Source organism: Ambystoma mexicanum, chromosome 4q (genome assembly GCF_040938575.1).
Source record: "Ambystoma mexicanum isolate Mex_15411 chromosome 4q, UKY_AmexF1_1, whole genome shotgun sequence".
Taxonomy (NCBI): domain Eukaryota; kingdom Metazoa; phylum Chordata; class Amphibia; order Caudata; family Ambystomatidae; genus Ambystoma; species Ambystoma mexicanum.
The window spans coordinates 106611585-106633403 of NC_090928.1; the positions used below are offsets into that span (position 1 = coordinate 106611585).

At 49.4% G+C, this 21819-nt stretch overlaps 1 protein-coding gene across 10 annotated transcripts in view; it reads left to right on the top strand.

The window, feature by feature from the left end:
• RRBP1 (ribosome binding protein 1) overlaps nucleotides 1–21819 on the top strand; it is a 441849-nt gene that overhangs the window by 187520 nt on the left and 232510 nt on the right. For 9 of the 10 annotated variants that reach the window (XM_069607556.1, XM_069607549.1, XM_069607553.1 and 6 more), the window contains exon 11: nucleotides 21284–21374. The exons of the other annotated variant lie outside the window; for it this stretch is intronic. In XM_069607556.1, the coding sequence (XP_069463657.1) occupies nucleotides 21284–21374 (91 nt within the window). The remainder of the gene's footprint in view (nucleotides 1–21283; nucleotides 21375–21819) is intronic. 10 annotated transcript variants of the gene reach the window in all.

Below are 21819 nucleotides of genomic sequence, written 5' to 3' on the forward strand. Positions count from 1 at the left end.
GGATGAGGAAAGAACCGTGCAGATGCATGGAACCATTTGCCATCTGCATTAGGTCTACAGAGGCAATCGAGGGTGTGAGGGTGGGGGACACAGACTATAAGGTGTCCCTCTATGCGGACGACCTCCTGCTTACTCTAAGCAACTCTGCCTCCTCCCTGGCAGCGGTGTTGGAAGAGCCGGATGGGTTTGGCTGGTCCTCGGGCTTTAAGGTGAACTATGGCAAGTGACACGTACTGGATGTGTCCCTCAGGCCCCAGGAAAAAGCAACTATAGAAGCGTTTGCCCCTATACAATGGACCCAGGACTCTATCCTTTACTTGGGGTGAGGGGGAGGCTAGAGGGGGGAGTTTGGATCCCGAGCAAGACATCAGAAATATACTGAACAACTTTCCCCTGCTGTTCGCAGAACTGGATTCGGGATTTGGGGAGGTGGGGGACATCAAGAGATTTCCTGGTTTGCCCGCATCGCAGCAGTCAACATTTATTTAATTCCATGTTTGCTCTACCTGAGTTCAGCACAGGAAGTGAGGGCCCTGGACTCGGACCGTTATACACTTCTGGGGAGGATTCTTGGTTTCATCTGGGGGAACTGACATGCTAGACTATTGTGGAGGGTCTTGCTAAAGCCAGCAAGGGTGGGGGTGAGGGGGTGTGTGTCCTGCTATAATCTCTCAGCTCAACTCTCGCATGCTTTCACATGGGGTGGGCCACCTCACCGCCGAAGTGGAAATTCATTGAACTGGTGCATTCGTTAGTCGACCTATCACGGTTACCTTACATCGAGGGGAGACACTTGGTGCAGCAATTGGGATTCTCCTTGCAACAACCAAAAGTACACTTTATTACTTGGGGAGGGCTTTCTGCAGATGGGGAATATCTAGAGGGTTGGGACCCTGCTCATCTGTGTGGAATAACCCAGGCTTCCGTCCAGGGTGTGGAGGGGGAGGGGTGGCTTTCGTAAAGGGCTGGAAGGAGGCCTGGAATGCCTATGTTGGCTTTATAAAGCCAATAGGCCAATGACATTTGAAAAATGCCAGCTTACCTTTCAACATACAAGAGTCGGAGTGTTTCAGATACTCAATTAAGGCATTGGGCCTCCTTCCCAACACGAAGCAGGGAAGTTGCCACTTGAGTTGACACTACAGGAGGGGACAATGGGGGAACAGATCTAATAAGCTTCTAGATATGGGAGACCCTGTCACGGGCTTGCCATATGTCTAAATGGGAAGACGATTTGGGGAGCCCCATTAAGGATAAGGCGTGGCTGAGAATATGGGGTCGGATGCTCAAGTCCTCCTGGTGTGTCACAGACGGGGAATGGTCTCATAAGTTTTGCTACAGGTGGTATCCCACCCCTGAGAGACTACACCACATGGACAGTAGTTACCCTGCCACTTACTGGTGGGGCTGCGAAGAAGTGGGCTCCCCTGTTCCACATGGTGTGGGTATGTTCCAAGGTGGGTCTAGAATAAAAGAGATCAGAGTTGGGCCTTCCCATGGACCCACATGTTGTGATTTTGGGGGATACGGGTGGCGGGGCGTTTCCCCTTACCGGTCCATTGGCTACCTTAATCGGTCATCTCCTACTGGCAGCAAAGCTTGTCATCGCCCGTACTTGGAAGGCAACTGGGGGCCCGGATGTGGTGGGTTAGGGCCTGGGACATTTTGGTGGCCGACAAAATCATGGCACTGTGCGAGGGGCGTTACCCAAGGTATGTTTCGGTGTGGGCCTCATTCATTGATTTCCTGAGAGATTCCCTGCAGTGGCTGCTAGGCCCCCAATGTTGCAACATTTTTCTCTTCTGTCATCCCACCCGCCCCAAGATGCAGGGAGGGAGTGGTTGGATCCAGAAGGCATGGGGAGGGACAACCGGATTTGAGTGAATCTAATCCATGCCTGTACTGCATTGATGTCTAGCAAGCCTGGCGATCCAGGGGCCTTTCCCCAAAATTGGTTACACTGTACCATACCTGAAATTAAGCATGTTTCTGTACTCACAACCTGTTGACTTAAATAAAATTTGTTTGAAAAAAAAATGGTTGAAATAATACAGCCACCATTTTGGGTCAATGGTGATCCTTCTGTGCATAACCGGCTGTAAACGCAGCCCGTGGGTAAAAATCGCACAAGTAGTGCCACCAACCATTCAGGTATGCTTGCCACTGTAACAAATGTTACAGGAGCAGTGAGAAATGGGATACTATGTAGATCCTCAGCAGTTCCCATAAGGTGGGGTGTGCTGATCTCACAAGAGAACATATAAAGGGGATAAAAAGTATCCCTCTACCCTTGGGAACAGTAGCTCACACAAGGAGAATAAAAGAAAATGCAAAGGGCCCCCAGTAGCACTGCACACAAGTTGCTGTGTTTTACAAAAGTAAATTACAGATGCTTTAAAAATATGGAGGCAAACATGACTCTATAAAATGAAGTACAACTAATAACTTGGGTCCCTATAGACAGAGCAAAAGATGAGTGAGTGGGAAAAGGGGTCCCACTTACTCGGGAGAACATACCAAAAAATCAAAAAGTGCTGGGGTCTCAGAGGTGAGGGAGATTTGGCATAGAAATTAAACATCTACCTAACAGTCATTGTCTTGAGTTGTGAAGACCAAAGCAATCCAAGTCCTCTCCCCATCTCACCACCATAGGGGAAGCTCAGGGGGAGGGATATTTGGCCACCGATCACCATTAAGCAAGGGAAAGGACTTTGTAGATATTCTGCCATATGGAGGTGGGGCGGTCGAAACGGGTATGTTAACTCACCTCTTGTACTCCGATTCTGCTAGTAACCACTTCAGAGGCTTCGGAATCATTTGGCCCCACTTACATGTCTTGGTTCCGCTGGAGGAGGTCAGGGGTTGCTGGTGCAGAGGTCACTTACGGCGTCTGGATTTAGGTCTGGTTAGTCAGCAGTTTGTGCTCTGACAAGACCGTTCCTGGCGCTGGATAATCCTGGCATGAAGAAAGGACAACAACAATGCTGATTGTTGTGGATGGGCCCCCCAAGACATGATTCAGGCATGATAAAGCGATGGTCACCTTGACCATAATGCAAAAGATGACCATCTTTGTGGAAACAAAGAAGCTGGTCCCGTGGGCCCTCATGCTGGAGAGCTGTAACTGTAGGGGAAGTTCACTTGTTTCACTAGTCGAGGGTCATCAGACTCCCAAGTTCGAACTTGGGACGCTGACCGTTGCAGCAAGGAAGCTCAGCTGTAGGCTGGTCAGTCCACAGGGTGGTCCTAGGACACTTCTGAAGGCTTCCAAGGGCTGGATCGTGGAGCAGGGGTCTAAACTGCTTGTTCCCACTGGTCATGGGGTTGAAGCATCAATGGTGGTATTCAGAGATCGGACAAAGGAGCAGGGTTCACCCCCCATCCTATATAAAGTAATCCACACTTCGCTACCCCAGACACACACTGCCATACACTCCCTTTAAAGCACCCTTTTCCTTGCTCCCATCCATCACACCCACAAACCACACTTCACTTTGTTTACCGCCCAACACACAGCTAACCTCATCTGCTACTGTATCATTATCTACCTTGGCCCCTTCAAACCTGGTAGTGCTCATTCACACAACACCCCATATTAAACACTATCCTCACTCCACTTGTCCCCTAGAACCTCACACAACCCATAATCTAGCCACCACACATCTTGCTACACCCTGGACTTTTTTATTTCAAGCAAAAGTCGTGCATCTCTGAAAGAACGTAATCTGGGTGTGGTCTGACCATTTTGCAATCCCTTAATGCTCACTCTTCGAGACAACATCTGCTCCACATGCCACACACCCCCTGCCCATTCGGCCAGTCAATACAAACACATTAGACACAGCCTCAGCACCACTCAAACGACACAAACGCATCCCTCCATTCGCCTCTAGAATTGCAACACCAGGGCGCTTACAAATGACCAATAAAATACATTTTAAAAAAATTACACAGGCACTTGACAAAAATGTGGCCCCTCAAATAAAAACAAAAAAGCAACTTGCACCATAAACCCTGTTTAACAGGAGTGTGGGAGCCCTTCTACTGAGAACGAACTTGGTTTAAATAAACTTTCTACAGAATTTCTTATACATGTGAGAGTCTGCAACCACGTTTTAGCACTCTGATGGAGGAGAACTATCAATTTGCAAAACAGTCTGGTCCCATCTACAAGGGCAGTCCAGCACTGAAATGCTAGGCAATCCTCCTGAACAAGAGTACCATCAGCAAACCCAGATGCATGTTTTTCAGGCTTTTTGGGCCTCCTCAGTGAGGTGAAGCTGAGAGTGTCTAAGGGACAGTGAGCAAGGGCTGCACGTCTGGACCACCCTGGGAACCAGGTTTTACACATTTTATAACGAGTGTGGGAGCCCCCTTTACTGAGAACGAACATGGTTTAAAAAACCTGTTCTATGGAATTTCTTCCACTTACACTTAGGGTCTACAACCAAGTAATACAACAATTCCCTCCTCTCTATCAAGCAGACAGCCAGACACCTGACGCAATCTCCTCTACATGCGAGTCTTCCAGCACTTTTTGCTGGACTTGTGGATTTTTGGTCTGTTCCCTTGAATGAGTTGGAACCTTTTTCCACACTCCTCTTTTTTACTCTATCTTTTGGGATACTTTGTATTTATTTAGTAACTCTTTCTTGGAGAAATACTTTCCTCCAAGTTCCATAGCATATGTCATTGACTTTGCTACACACAGCACCCTCTGTGCAGTGTGGCTGAGACCCCCTTGTGCTTCACGTTTTTATTCTGCTTTTTTTCCTTGTGAGAACTAATGTTCTCATTGGCAGGGTGATATTTAGTATCCTTCCTACCTTTTTTATATTGAGATTCGCACATCCCACCCTTTGTGGAGTGTTGAGGTGCTACATAGTATCCCCTTTCTCACTGCTTGTGTAACTTTTTAGTTGGTTGCAAGCTAACCTGGATGGAAGGTGGCAGTGGTGTTCTCCTACCTACTTTTGTGCAATGTTTTACTTCCAGTCTGTATTCAGTCACGGTAGTGAACATAAGGGTCAGCATTGACCCAAAATGGGGACTCTATTCTTTTTTCCCCATTTATGGTTTTCTTGTCCCTTCTTGGTCCTTCCGCCATCATGGATGGCGAAGTTCCTGGTTAAACCTTTGTCTTCAGCGGGAATCCCTTGTGAAACCCTCCAAGGCTCCAGTATGTCGTGAGGACAGGAAATGGTTGAGGACTCGCTCTGCTGTTCTGTCTCTTCTGGTGTGCCTGTCTAGAACCAGTTCCAACTGGGTGGGGGATTTGAGGGGTGGCTGTCCTGAAAGGATAGCCACTACCCACAGTTTGAATGGTGCATGGGTGCTGATTGGCTGAAGACGAGCTGACCCCTGAAACAGAAGCACTAACGTGAAAGAAGAGAAGCATCCGCAGCCACTTCCATTTGAACGGAGAAGCCCTTGGATTAACCGCTGCTGTCTGACCCCTTCTTCGAAGCATCTGCAGAACTCTGAAGATGATGACTCGCCCCTTTAGACTGGTAGGACCAATCATTCTTCAGATGACCTGCATTTTGAGCCATCCCACGACAAACTGCGGCCTTCCTGGGCTGCAAACTGCCAATACCCTGGGACCTGCAACCATTGTGCAGTGAATCGTCTTACAAAGATCAAATCCTCCCAAAACATTGGACTCCTTCAGGGCCTCCAGAGGCAAGATTCCACTCCTTGTAGTCCCCTTAACAGAGTGCTGGACCAAGAAAGCACGGTGAATCGATCAGGTGATAATCTGGTATCCTGAAAAGGGCTCCAATATCAGAGCTGTGAGAAGAAACAAAGAATCCTTTGCTGGAAGCCTATTCCCTTGACTGCTGCTGCGAGATCCACTCCAGTGTCCCTCCTTTTGTCTGCCTGACCAAAAATCAGGTGACCGGGTCTGCTGCTGCTGTATCGTAGAGGCATTGTGCTGCAACTTTTTCTTTTTTCTTCACTCATAACTTAGTATGAAACTGAAGGTAGAACTTAACTAGCATTGTCTAGATGCTCATGTGTTGCTTGAGTGGCGATTTTTCGGAGTTTGCCCATATGCTTTCACCCAGGCCTAACGCCTGTAACCCTTCAGGGAGAATTCTCCAAAGTCCCTGACCCCTTTTCCAACCAAAATAGCTACTTGCTACAGAAGTCTTCCTCTGGAACATTTGACCTTTCTACAGCTGTGCCTTGCCTGTTTTGCCCTGTCCTCCAAACGGACTCTAGGACACTCCTAACTCTTTGGGGATGGAGTTCTAAAGTGTTCGACCTCTGTGTAATTATTGTTTAGTATTTACTTACCTTGTGTTGGTTTTGTTTCCTCTGTTCTGACCGGAAACCGATATTCTGAAAAGTTGGTATTAGAAAATTGTACTTTCCTTTTGAATTGTATACTGCTGTTGTAAAAGTATTACCAAAGTGTTTTACTTATTGTGAATAATGCATTGGTTTTATGTACCCTTTGCCTTTACCTTAGTATATACATAAAATGAACAATTTATGTATAACTCTTAATGTGTCAGTATTTATTTGGGCCTATGTGTATTCCCTAGGTTCTTTGTACCACCTACAGCCAAGATGAGCTTGGCTGCTCGGCCATTGCTACCAACATACCTGTGTGGTTAGACCTATACTAAGAGTTGGAGCCCTGTATCCCAAGGGTGAATCTTCTCTAGTCATACCTAGAGTGGACTTTTTTAAAACTCCTTAACAATAAAGAACTCATGCCCTGCCACCAGGGCAACTCTCGAACACTAGCAGTACAAATGAAAAACAGCCATAAGCAATGTCAAAGACACCCACTACCCTCAAGACCTACAATCTACCAGCAATCGTACACAGACTATTCAACCTTATACAATTCCTCTCCAAATCCCCATTTACTTCAATATGCAACTCACTCATGGATGACTTCAACTCGATAATGCACATCGGGCAAGCCCACCTCTCTGCTCCCCACACACCCCTCTCCCATTCCAAAATCTGGGACACCTTCCACCCCATCAACAGACACCTGCATCTGTTACTGTCAAAACCTGCACACTTCCTGGATGACGCATGCCCACGTGAAGCCGCACCCAGTTGCATCAAAACCCTCTCTCCACACAGACTCAACGGCAACTCCTCTCTCTCACATGGTACTATCTACTCTGCACTAAAAACTGGATAAATCTCGCCCCTCTTCACCTCGACCTGCCCGCTCACATGCCCTGAAAACTACTGCCCCATTATTATCCTGCCAAATCTCGTCCGAATCCTGGAACATGCCAATGCCCAACTTAAACAACCCATCGCCAAAAACAACCTCCTCAGCCCCTTGCAGTTTTGACTTCTGACATTGACACGGGACTGAGACTGTTACACTTCACATCCTTGGTGACCTCCAACATCACTGCCAAAGAGCACACACCACCACTCGTACGCGTCAACCTCTGCAGCTGTAGACACCATTGACCCCATCATTCTTCTGAACATGCTATACCACAGAATGAAACCCTCAGGCACTGTCCTCCTCTGGTTTAGTCTTCCTCACTGACAGGACACACTTTGTTTCCATGCCCCCTTATCTATCAGACCCCACCCACCCTGGTCAATTAGAGGGTCCTGCAAGGCTCCTTCCTGTCTTCACTCCTCTTCAAGCTATATGTAGATTTGCTTGAACAGACACTTAACACACACACACACACACACACACACTATCCATTTCAACTAATATGCAGATGACACACATGGTTTTCAAAATCTGATCCCAATCCCAACTCCAAACCCTCTCGCCACCATCACCTCCTGCATTGCCACACACTCCTTCAAGTGTATATCTTGTTGTATTTTGCATTTTTAAAGCGCTCGCACAGCCCGGGGGCATCGATGCGCTGTTACAGGAATGTTTCTTAGTTGTGTATTTATAAGATTTCTAAGCGCGGACCCGGGGATCAAACCTTTGTTGCTTCTTGTCGTCTTGTTTCCAAGGCGAGCACGTTGCCGCTGAGTTATCATCCCGGGACCTTTTCCCAAACGGAATAAGTCCTCATCTGTCACCCCAGACAGGTACAAACCCAATCTCACCCCTGGACAACGCACAGAGAATGTGTTCAGTTTTTCCGGTTCATTTGTTGGACTTTTTCCTTCGCATTATCTCAAAGTATATTTCTCAGCATATGGCTTTGCATGTGGAATGAGTAATTTGTATCATAATGAGCCTACCGAGTTTAAATTGTTAATACAAATATGCGATTAAAAATAAAATTAGGACCATATTTTTGAACGTAGGTGTTGGGTCCACACCTCCCGAAGCGCTTCAATGATTTCTCCCAGTCACGGCGCATCATTCTCCAGTGACGCTGCTCGAGTTTGTCGTCCTGGATATGGAAGCGGGGCTGCTTATGTCGCCTTTTGACCGCAGTCTTATACATTATCTATGTTTGCGGTGGCATACCCCGAGTAACTTTGTTCCGGTGCTGGAATAAGTGTGGGTGTCCCTGTCGTGGCTTCTTTGCTGCCCTATCCTATGCCTCTGCGGTCGATAAAGGGCACTGCACCCTCCTGTGCCGCCGCGTCAGCCTTCAATGCCTTCAACCGGTTTGGTTTGGGAAGCAAGACCCACGATTTAACTCCAGTCTAGATATTGCCGTCGCTGAAATGGAGAGACCTTCCTTGGTTGAGTTCACCATTTGGTTCATAAATCGGACCCATCGGAATTCCTTTTCTACGAGTTTTCCTAAGACAATTCCGATATTTGTTTCCTTTCGGGTTGCAATGGTATATATATATATTTTTTCTCCATTCGGGTATTTTTTTTTCTCTATTAAACTTCAAGTGCAAAGTACTGCACGCTCTATGCAGATTGAGGCGTTCACCCATATGATCTGCAACATTTTGTTTTCTTCTCATTGATTTGCAGAAGTGCAGGGTGAAGCTGTTTTTGTGTCGTGAATCTAACACATTCTCTTGCTTTGCATTACCCTGCCATCTAGAGGTTAGTTTATGAATCCAGGTTTTGTTGTAGAGGGGATGATAGTTTAGTGTTTGAGGGTCGCTGGTTGGTGGCAGTTTCTGGAATAGATGAAGGATTCAAGGATGTCATTTTCAGTCTTGAATCCAAGACACCCTGTTCAGTCACTGGGCATATCGAGGCCACCCCTACCTCATCTTCCCTGCCTGACCAAGGCATATCCTTTTATTGAAGGAAACCGGCATTTCCAACCGAAAGAGCACCATTAAGTGGCTCTTTTACAGGGAACAAGTCTGTCCCCCCCCCCAACTGTAAGTAAGCACATTCAGAATTCCTTGTTACCAAGTGGTGCTGTTGAGTCCGCGCATCGAACTGGGCACGTTGCCCCCCCCACCGATCCCTCACCCCCTACCCCACCTCCCCGAAAGAGCGCATCTTGGGGTACCGTACCGCTCCCGAGTGGCTTAAGGTCTCTCAGGAAGGATCTGATAAGTCATGCCCCTATGGAGGTCTCACATTTTGACACAATATTTTAAAAAGGGTTGTCCTAGCTCTCAACCTTTCGCAACTCCTTGGAGGGTGAGAGCCTGTGTTGGACACTGGAGGTGGCGTCCAGCGTTAGAGGAAGTGACATCACAAAGGTGTGCGCAAAAAATAACAATGTTAACCAACTAGCGTGCCTCAACCCTAGGCCCTTTTGCATGCAACCATTGTACCAAGTAAACGCAGTTTAAAAAAAATACAAATGCATGTTCATTCTGTACAGTTTTTTTCCCCCAAAAAGTGCACCTGCCTAAAAATAAATGCACAACTGTCGCAAGAAACCAACTGTGCTCATATGATGTTTAAACTCGAAATAGTGGCACAGAGGCAGTATGTCAATCTCTGTGTAAGAGGGTGCTGAAGCCGTGGACATAGGGCATTTTTGCCACTAGTAGCAATGGGGATGGAAATTGTGATGTTATGCAAGCAGCACTTGGGATCTATGGAATAGTTTCTGTATGGCCAACAAGGACCAGGAGGCCTGTGGCAGGTGTTGCATAGTGCGTTGTCGCCAGTGGCGTACCTAGCAGGGTGGCCCGGGGGGGGGGGGGGGGGCAATAGCAGTGAGTTGAGAGCTATGGGTTGTTGAACTGTTTCTAGCGGTGCAGCACATGACTTTCTGCTAGGGTCAACAAATTAAAAAATTAACTTTTGAAAGTGACTGTCGAAGCAGTACACTTCAGTAGCATTTGGAGGAGAAGGGAGTTTGTGTTCTCCAGCATGGGGGCTGGCATGGATTCGCATGCTCATGAATATTCCCCGTCGCCAGGCTGGGAATCCTCGGTAAAGAAAAAATCAGTTTTAGTTTCGTTTCTGAATTGTCTGTCTACTAGTAACCAATCACTGGTCTCCGGGTCATACTGCCCCCAGCCAATGACTGCCCTCTACCTAAGCCCCTCCTCTGGCAGCCATCTTCAGATTTTTACCGCACATTCAAGTGTTGGGATCCTCGTGCTATAGCTCTCGAGCTTTTACTGCGTTTTGCGATATTTATTATTATTTTTTTGTTGAAGTTACTCTTATTGTTTCGGTCAATCGAGCCTCAAGCTCCACCGATTCTACTTCCGATCAACGGGGACCCGTTTTGGAATTTTCTACGCCCCTCTGTAACGCTCACCTGGTATCCACGGGGACGTCACTCGGCCTGTTCTGACCTCTTATGACCTCAAACCCTTCCCTGGAGTCTACTCGACTGGACACTGGGCCTAAAACACAGGATTGGTAGAGTTTAACTCCCTATTGTCTCTGTGTGCTTGAACCCCTTCTTCCCCGGGGTCCAACCCTTCCCTTTGATCCACAGCTCACCTTGTTTTCTTGGAAAGTGTGCTCTCCATCCTGCTTTCAGCGCAGGGGCGCGTTGATTGATGCATGCTCGTTGCTGCCTAGTTACTTCACTGGCAAGAGTCTGACAGGTAAGTATGAGTCTTTTGAACAGTTCTCTAACTTCGTTCCTTTCCTTCCTTACATGATGGCCGGCGTCCGGGGATGGCGACGTGCTGCTGAGATGAGTAGCGCTGAAGGTGAGTGAGCGTGATGCGACCCTTTCGTATTTGTATTGAACGGAGTTCTTTTCCTGTGTCTTTTAGGTGCCGCGACGTTTTCAGCGTGGATGCCGGTTATGAAGAAGAAATGCGGTGAGTAAGCGCGGTATGCAGCGCCTCTAGATGTTTCAACGTTAACCTGGAGTGTCTTTTCCCTCTTGCAGATGGATGAGAAGTTCCGAAGACAGAGTTCCCCCAGAGCGGCTGGGATTCAGGTAAGCGTTAGAAGTTAGTACAGTCTTTAAAAATAAGCGAAGATTTGCTGAATGCTTACTAATGCCTTTTTTCTGTTCTTTTCCCTTTTCCTTAGGAAGCGGCGTGCCGGGATGGGAATGACCCCGCCGAAGATGCCCGCGGAACAGAAGTGATGAATGATGGGCAGAAGCGCCGCAAGGTAAGGCTGTTCCTAATGGCGTTCTTGTTCTTGCAGGAGCTGAGTGCAGAAGAAAGATGCAGGCCTACTGGAGACCGATCCGAACACAATGAGTGTCACGCTGCAGGTGCAGAAGACACAAAGCATGTTTCTCAGCCTGTGCGTGGCTTAAATAGTCTCTGGATATCCCAGGTTTCTCTGGGCTGAACCACACCCAAAAGACTAGACTGCACATGTAGTTCTGGGAACCGAAATATGTGGGGGGCATCCATCTTGTCCCCATCAAAGCATTACAAGTCCAATCCTCAATGTTATCATATGGGAGTGAGTGAGTCTGGTGCCACAAGCACCAAGTCTGACTCCAAGTGGGTCTTTGGAGGGATGGAGAGGCCCTTGAGGGCCATGTAGGTGATTGTGGCCTGGCTCCAGTCTGACATCTTGGAGGGCTGGGGACATGAGGGGCAGGAATCATGACACCCTCAAGGGCGAATTTTTGTTGAGATTTCGCTTCTTGGAGGATTTCGGAAGATCTTTGAGGCCTACGCCACGTGGAAATGGTCCAGGACAAAGGAAACGCGCCGCCTGGATCCGAGCTGTTCAGGAGCTGCCCTAGATGCGGATTACAGAATGTCTTCAAGGAAGATGAGTGTTAAGCAGAAACCTGTGCAGTTCCCTCTGGGACCACTGCAAAAGATTTAAGATTACAGGTGTTGGCAGTAAACCCACTTGGTAGCAGTCTGTACCACACAGATTCACTGTGGTAGCTGTGGCTGAGCAGTCAGACTTCCCTCAAGAAGAGTTAGGCAGTATATAGAGGATACAGGATAGTTACAGAGGCACAGTAGTACAAGCAAACACTGACCAGAGCTAGGTGTAAAAGTATATACTTATTTATTTTAAAGGCACACTCATAAATTACACTAGCACAGAAAAAGGTAAGTAAGTCAAAACAGTCACTATTACTTATGTGTACATCCCTAGTCATTTGTTGGACAAGTCTAAGTTAACACCACTTATTTCCAAACAGAGGTGAGCGCTTAACATCAGATGGCACTCCAACAAGTTATTAGAAAAGGGAGGGAAAAAGCAGGAGTAATGAAAGCAGCAAGGTAAAACACTTTTCACATAAGGTTAGCAAAGGCAGTCAACTGTGGAACAAGGAGAATTGGTTTGTGGCCCGCTTTAGAGGGAGCCAGGCGAAAATATGCCCAAGATCACACAATGTCACAAGTCTTTGCAGGTGAGTAGAAAAGGTTTTACTGAGTTTAGAAAAAGTTTAGTTAGGTTGTCCCAGGCTTACCCAGGTTCGAGAGCCGAGGGCTAAATCTACCCCGTACAATCAGTGGCCAGGGAAGCCGGGCGGAACACAGTACCTTAAAAGTGGAAAGGATCCTCCAGCGGTGGTAGTTGTTCCTGGTAGTGGGTGCAAGTCGCGGCGTCGTCCAGAGGAAGAGGTGATCTCGACGTGGAGGAAAGCTGCAGGTCGTTGCACTACCAGGGATGAGGCCAGCCGTGGAGTTTTCCGGTCACAAAGGAGTTTGCCCCTCTTTCGCGGTTGAGGTAAAAAGTGGTATCCCGGTTGCCGGGGTGCTTGGCACAGGAAAGGCGGCCACGAGATGCTTCGGGACGGCGAAAAGAAGGCAGCAACTGGTTGTCCCCACCAGTTAAGGGAAGGAGACTCTCCGGCGGGAGATCTCCTCTGTCGTCGGAAAAAGTGGTGAGACGGTTCCGCAGGGCTTCACCGGTGGTGTCGTCTTGGCAGGTCGTCTCGGCTTCTCCCTCTTCGGCTTCTTAGGTCCTGTGGCGACTTCTGAAGAACCAGTCCCAAAAACCCTGCTTTTATGCAGCAAACCCCCATTCATACAGCCTAGCTGTCACTCAAACATGCTAAGTGGTGAGTGGGGTGGCTCACCACTTGGGCCAATCACACCAGAGTGTGACATGAGTTGGCAAGGCAACTCAGTCCAGGGTGCCTAAACCCCCTCCCACACCCCCTGTGGTACCCAGACAGAATGGCACCACTGTGGAGGGCTTCTGTGCAGAAGCCCGCCAAAAAGTGGAACAAAGGCTCGACTCGGGTTCAGGGTTACTGAAGTGAACCTAGACGCCATTTTGGCGGCGAGTTCTGGCAAAAAATCCCAACCGGTGAATTTATATTAAATAAATAAACCGGCGGTATCTTAAACATTGCACCAAAAAGTGGTGCATTAAAAACAATGGGAAATCCCATTGGGAAATATTCCGGTGGAATATTTCCGTGGTATCCACTGCCACCAGCCAGAACTCGGCGAGGGGGGACGGGACAGTACCCCCTCGACAACAGACCCAGGGGCAATCTAATTGCCCCTACCAGTACTTCCACAGTAAGGGGGTTTGTACTGGTTAAGTTCCTAAATTAAGACTAGTAAAGTCAATGGTGGCTTTACAGACCCAGGGAGACAGTAGTCAGTGCCAGGGTGTGGAGTCTATGTTTGGGGGTCTCTATGACACCCCTGTGTTACTACACTGAGGGTGCTGTGTAACACACATTCAAAAACCAATGATAGCCTATGGGGAAAAAATACCCCCTAGCCCATAAGCACATAGCAAGTCACAGAAACACTCTCAAATCATGTCCAAGAGTGAGGGTAAAAGAGTCTTACTCTTGGCAGGAGAAAAAATAAACCCCAAAAATCCAGCAAAGCTGCTGGGGGACTCACTAGGTTAGGAAATTCAGCCTAAACAGAGAATTCTCCCTAACAATGAGCACTCGTGGTGCCTCTACTGCCTTCACGATGACAGATCGCACGTGGAGAAGGACTGTGCGTTTTGGAGGAATGTCCGAACGGACAATGGAGGATCGTCACGTTCGACTCACCAACTGGCTGGAGGGGAAAGGCCCAGCAGCAGATGATAAGAAGAGGAAGTCCGAGCAGTCCCCCAACCCTTTTTTGTTTTACCCCTTTTTTTTTTTTTTTTTTATTTTTTTTTACCTCCGGAACCCAAAAAAAAACATAATAAAAAAAAAAAATTCATTTTTTAAAATTTTCTAATGTTATTTTTTTTTAATTTTTCCGACTTTTTTTTGACATCTTTCGACATAATGTTTTCGACTTATTCACTGGACACCCTTCAAAGACCTTTGAGGGTGCTACGGCGACGAGGGCCCAACAAAAGGCAAATCACCGCGGGAACTGGGAGCGCTGATGGTTCTGGCTCCTTGGCTGCAAGGCAGGGTGCGATGTCACTGACGCCATCAACCATGAGCCAACGCTCTGGCTCGGTGAAGAGGAAGTCGGAGATCCCGGGTAAGCTTCGGGAGGAGCCCTGGTCGATCCCGATGACAGCAGAGTGGGAGCGAGGCAGCGACCCTCCTCCCCCAAGGTGAAGGCCTCAGGCGCGCCCAAAGTCGTGAAGGCCCTGATTCACCCGGCTAAGGCCTCGATCGAAGGAGTCATGGTGGCCCTGGCGAAGCCTGTGGAGGCTACTCCGGTGGAGACGACTTCTGGACCTATAGTTTCCCTGCCACCCCGGAGGGAATCCTCTTTTCAGCCCATCGATAAGACCCCCATGAAACCCTGGTTGGAGAAAGGGGTGGGGCACGGTAGCCATAACAGACACTGATACCACCTACTGAAGATGAGCTGGTTGGCGTTGCAAAGATCCTGGACGAGAAGTTCGAGGAAGCCCGGTCCTACGGGAGGGATTCCGACGAGGCGGATGTAGAAAGACAGTGGAGCCGACGAGGAGCCGCAAATCGTGGAGGAGACAGAGGACCCTACTCCTCAGCCGTTGCTCCCGTCGCAACCGGTGCCTATGCCACAGAACAACTCTGGAGCAATCTTGTTGGCTATCCAGGCTCTGTGTACGGAGATGAGGACAAGGTTGCCCTTAACGCCAGCGGACGATCCATGGGCGCCTGGACCATCGCGAAGCCCACCGAACAAGCATAGGTGAATCCATCCTCCCACTCCTTTCCAGCCCTCACCTCCTTCCCCTTCACCGAGGGACGAGACGGGAACGGAGACGACGGGGACGGACAACGACGGTGGGGACGACCGGATGGATCTCCCATCACCTCCTGCCGGGCCCCCGCACCCCTGACGAAATTGGCTCTTTTCATACCATGATCGCCAGGGCTTTCAGAGCTTTTTTAACTTTGTCCCAAAGAACAGAAGAAGGAAGGTTTCCTCTACCGACGACGGGAGGCCAAGAGGAAGACCGTCCTCTCAGTACCGTTCCTAGACAACATCTTGGACGAAGGACTATCGCTACTCAAGAACCAGTCCACGGCTCCTGCGAAGAAGGACCGGTATGAGAAGTAGTACCGGATTCCGCCCCGATGTGCTTCAGAGCTCAGCCGTCCCCGGATTCGGTGGTCTCCATAGCGGCCAAGAAGAAATCGGCATGGGAGACAGGATGAACTTCCACTTCCCCACTGGACGGCGAGGGGAAGGAGCTGGACACCATTGGGCGACGAGTCATCTCGTCGGCAGCGACGACCATCAAAGCGACCAACGCCCTCGCGATCGTGGCGCGCTATGACAGGGAGCTGTGGTTCAAGATTGCTCCCCTCCTGGACTTCGAGATGGCCCGGGCCTTGGGTTATCTCCACCAACGACGGCCGCCCTTTCGGACCCCCAGAGGCAAGTCTCAAGGTGCCTCCAGATTTGGTGGTGGTTCCTAGTTGTCCCGCCAAGTGTCCCGTTCATCGTCGCAGGAGGCCTACAGAGGCCGCAGCAAGGCCGGAGGACGTCGTCGCCAAGGAGGCCAGGGTGCCAAGGCCTCGGCGAAGCAGGATTGAACCGGCTGCAGCGTTGGGCCCCCACCGACGCACCCCGGTCGGAGACTGGCTGGTGAAGTTTGTCGGCGTGTGGGAGTCCCTCTCCACTGACCGTCGGGTGCTGGCCCACGGGCACACTCTGGAATGCCAAAGAAAGTGTCCCTGTTTACTGCCTGTGGCCAGGAAGGAAAACCATGTCCCACAGCTACTTCTGGAGGTACGAGCAATGCTGAAAAAGTGCACGATAGAACTCGTCCTTAAGACGCTCCGGGGTGTACTCACGGTACTTCCTCGTACGAAAAAAGACCGGTGGTTGGCGACCCATCCTAGACCTTCGTCGTCTTAACAAATACATCAAGTCCCAGAAATTCCAGATGGTCACCCTCCAGCACGTGCTGGGACAGCTGGTGGAAGGAGACTTCCTATCGTCGCTGGAATTGGAGGATGCCTACTTCCACATCCCCATTCTCAAAGGACATCGAAAGTTCCTACGATTCGTGGTCCAAGGGCGACACTATCAGTTCAAGGCCCTTCCCTTCAGATTGAAGTCGGCGCCCAGGGTCTTCAAGTGCCTGGCACCAGTGGCGGCGCGGCTGTGCCTGCAGGGGATCCACTTTTACCCCTAACTGGATGATTGGCTCATTTGAGCAAAGTCCAGGGAACTCGCTGTCAATCACACAGTGAAGACCGTCCAACTGCTCACGGATCTGGGATTCTCGATCAAATTAACAAAATCCCAATTGGTACCATCGCAAGATGCCCTGTTCCTGGGAGCCAGACTCGACATAGTGGCGCGATTGGCTTCGCCGTCGGAGAAAAGGACGAAGGCCATCCTGGGCAAGGTACAACGGATGTTGACCATGGACGTGGCCAGGGTGAGGTCCATCAAGTCCCTACTCAGCATGATGTCCTCGTGCATCTACCTCGTGTGCCTATGCAGGTTGCGGATGCAACCACTGCAGGAGTTCGCTGACGCCCGTTGGATGCAAGCAGCAGGCAGCTTCGAAGACGGGATCTCACTCAACGAGACTTTCCGCCAAGCGATCTGATGGTGGGGCACCCGCGCGCATCTAGCGGCAAGGATGGACTTCCAGACCCCGACACATCAGGAAACCGTGGAAGGATTTGGAGCGCACACCAGAGATCTCCACGCAAGAGGCCTTTGGCTCCCGGAGGAGACGTCACTACACATAAATATCTTTAGCTCTGAGCCGTATTCTGGGCCCTCAGGTCATTCCTTCTGTCCCTTAAGGGCAAGGTGGTAAGGGTCTTCACCGACAACACCACCACAATGTTCTACATCAGGAAGCAGGGGGGATCCAGGTCCCCAGCCCTATCCAAGGAAGCGCAGGATCTGTGGCACTGGGCCGTTGCCCAAGGGATGCTCCTGGTGCCCTTCCATCTGGCAGGAATAAAGAACACCATCGCAGACTCACTTAGCAGGGAGCTGCGCTCTTGCCACGAGTGGGAACTTCGGCAGGATCAAGTGGATCTCCTATTCCGACGGTAGGGCAATCCCCAGATCGACCTATTTGCGATGGCGATGAACGCCAAGCGCCAGAGGTTCGCCAGCAGGTTTCCCCAGCCGGGCAGCATGGGTGATGCCTTCTCATTCCCCTGGGACGGCCTGTTCCTGTATGCACCACCCCCCTCGTTGCTGCTGCGACTCATCAGTCAACTCGGACGATCCCGGTGCAGGATGATCCAGGTGCTTGCAAAGGCCAGGGTGTCCTCGACTTTCAAGTGCTATGGACACAAATGGAAGAGGTTTTCTGTCTGGTGCCATGCACAGAAGATTAACCCTTTGCGGATTACGGCCCCTCAAGTGCTGCCGTACTTGCTATCGCTGGCCAAGGCGGGGCTGGCACATGCCTCCATCAAGATCCATCTGGCGGCTATCTCCCGCTACACCAGGACTCCGGGGCGGTCATCTCTGTGGTCTCGTCGCCTGGTGAACGAGTTCATGAAAGGACTTTTCCGATTGTTCCCACCGGTGAAGGCTCCGGCCCCGGCTTGGGAGCTCAACGTGGTGCTGACCAGGCTCATGGGGCTGCCATTTGAGCCTCTGCATTCGGCACTGTTGAAGTTCCTGTCGTGGAAGACAGCGTTTTGTGTGGCCATCACCTCCGCATGATGAGTGGGAGAGATCCAGGCCCTCTCCTGTAGACATTCCACGAGACGAGGGTAGTGCTAAGGATGCACCCCTCCTTCATGCCCAAGGTGCCGTCGGGCTTCCATCTCAACGAGCCCTTGGTGTTACCTGTTTTCTTCCTGTCGCCTTCGTTGCCGGCTGAGAGGACTTTGCACTCGCTGGATGTGGCTAGAGCACTGTAGTTCTACGTGGACCGCACGAAGAGTCTTCGGAAGACATCACAGCTGTTTTTAAACTTTGGACCTGTGAACCAAAGGAAGGCCCTCTCGAAGGCTTCCATTTCCAGATGGCTCTCCGGCCACATCATGCTCTGTCACCGGTAGGCAAACTGACCATTGCCCGGCCGTCCGAGAGCCCATTCAACCAGAGCGATCGCTGCTGCCACGGCGTTCTTGTCTTGTGTGTCCCTGCTGGACATCTGCAGGGCTGCTACGTGGCGGTCGATGCACACCGTCACGAGATTCTACTGCGTCGACCGGGATTCCGGGGAGGAGTCAGTCGGCCAGGCAGTGCTGCGCAACCTGTTCGCTTGAAGGTGAGCCTGGTGAGGAGGTAAGAGATGCTTAATGTTGAGTTGTTGAAATGCTAAATGTTGAGCCTTGCCACCTCCCGTGGTTGTGTATGTGTGTACTGCTATGTATTCTCGTATTCATGAACATGTGAATCAATTTCAGACCCCATGCTGAAGAAGGAACAAGTTACTTACCTGTAACTGTTGTTCTCCAGCATGGGTCTGGCATAGATTGACATGCAAACCCTCCCTCCTACCCCTCTGCAGCTCTTCTCTTGGTCCTACTGCCACTTTACGTGCTACCAAATCTGAAGATGGCTGCCAGAGGAGGGGCTTAGGTAGAGGGCAGTCATTGGCTGGGGGCAGTATGACCCAGAGACCAGTGATTAGTTACTAGTAGAAAGACAGTTCAGAAACGAAACTGAAACTGATTTTTTCTTTACTGAGTATTCCCAGCATGACGACGGGGAATATTCATGAGCATGCAAATCCATGCCAGACCCATGCTGGAGAACAGCAGTTACAGGTAAGTAACTTGTTCCTTACTGTTTAAAGAAACGCATATAATATTGAATTCATCACAAACTAACACTATCTTAAGTTGTAAAATGCAGCATTTCTTCTGTGCGAGATTGTGCATTCCTGCCTGCCAGCTATGAAGACCTACTACCAAAAAACCGGGACCCATGCCGTTTCCAATGGGAACATAATCTTTAGAAAGGGGGACAGAGCACCAAATGCTGGGACATTGCCGGCAAAACGGGTACATCTGGTAACCTTACTTTCTGATGCTTAATCTGGTTAGATTCACATGCTGTGCATATAGTCCAACTTCTAGTTGTAATTGCAGATTTTCATCTTTCTTTCGAGGATCGAAAGGGGGACGTCGACACGGGCGTGACTGTAACGCTATCCCTAACGTGACGTGTAGTGTACCCAAAATCCCTCGCGTGTCAATGTTCCTCAGATTTGTTTTCCTGCCCAACTAGTTGGTCGCCTTATGCGGAGCTCACAAGAGTAGATATTGCAAAATAGTTCTTTCGATGTCCCACGGCCGATGGTCGTCTAGTCTTTGACTGCTTCGTGGACCCCTACGCCTTAGACATCTGCTACTGTTTGGCGACTGGTGCTTCGATCGACCTATTGCATTATGTGCATTACTCGCCTCCTATTACGGTGAGTAATGCATGTCTTCTGCCCACCACCCGTTATTTGTTTCTACTTTTTTTTTTTGTGGTCTCGAAAGTAACACTTTAGTCTTGCAAGGAGTTGAAGTGATTTACGAAACCTACACTTCTGAGGGAGGGGCTAGCTGGTGATGGGTAGGGCCACTTCAAAAAGTGGGTGGGGCATACTTGGAGGCTACGCCACCTCTGTTCTACCCAAAGGGTTGTCTGGCGCGGAGCCCAGATGTACATTTCCACCCGTCCCTTTACCACCAACGACCCCACTCTCGCCACCTCCAACCCTCTACCCCCAGAATCCGCTACTCGGCCCAGGATTACACATGAGCGGACACATTTACACACACACACACACAATTACACATTCACTCACTCATTTAAACATCCCATTGACCATACACTCACTCGTTTACATGCACTTCCAGCCCCATCATTCACACACACATTACACAGGGGTCAAAGTGGGGGGAGAACTAAAGGGCACGACAAGTGCTCCTGACTCAATGTATAAGGTTGGCAGGCTTGACTGCAGCAGTGAAACCTCCTTACTCGTAGGAGAAACGCACAAAATACTGACTTAAAATGTTTTTTTATATATTGGTCATTCTTACCGTGGAACAGTTTATCGGCAAAGGGCATCCTTTTATAAATGGTGGTGATGGCCTGAACTTGATAGGTTGATGGGGTTGGGGTTTTGATACCACGTATTATATAAGCATGGCTATGCCAGTTGGCAACATGTGACATGCTAACTCATCCCACGCCGCTACGCCTCCAATAGCTGGTTTGGAGCCATGTAGCAGACTGTGCAATAAGAAAAATTCCCAGCTGTGTGCCAGCAATTGGCTCCCCTAAAATTAATTTGATTTTGCAAGGAGTGGGGGGGCACAGCAGTATTCATGCCACCCAAATGGAGGGGCCAGTGAGGCATCCTCCCCAAATCTGGTTATTACACTGCTGCGTGGTCCTGTGTACCGTTGTACGGATGTAGCTGGACAGGCGGGCAAATAGGCAGTCTCCAAACAGGACTGTGTGGAATTACTTTTTGTGATCTCTACCTGGGTATTTCCACTCTGTGGATGGAATTACTGTTCACCAAGGAACAGAGTACTTGTAATGAGGGCAAAAATCTATCTCTTAAGCAAGGGCCGACACTCATTACTCCACTGCTCAAGTTAGTCTTGCTGTTTGGCAATGTCTAGCATTTTATCTCAAACATCTTCTGATGCCATTTAGCATTAACACAAATGTACAATCCTCATTTTAGGCTTCAAGAAAAAGATGCAGAGATTTCCTCGCTGGAGAAGAAGGCTCTTGAACTTCAATCCACCCTGGAACAGCAGACCATTCACAATCACGTAAGTTTTATACATCATATATTCCAGGGTTCGTGTATCAGTAGACGTTTTGTGACAACATTGACACAAGGTTTTTATTGCTTCGAGTTTAATCACATGCCTAATAAATAATTGTGTATTGTTGTACATTGTCCATTCCGGGAGTATGAACTCTGCAAGTATGTTACTGTAGCTCGTTACCGCTCACATCCTGCTGAGTCCGTCTTACTGCTCCGCTACCCTACCTTGATTGAGTTTGGCTAGACATCAATGCCTTCTCCCTGTTCGCTTTAATAATGGGGCCTCTCAGAATCCATCCCGGTGTTGATTCTGAAAATCCATCTGAACAATGTGAATGGGTGTAAAGCCCACTTCCTAATCTCTCCTAATACCCCACTCCTCCAAGGTATCACCTACTCTGGTGGTTTTGGGAGCTTATCCCTGAACTGCTTTACTTACCTTCATA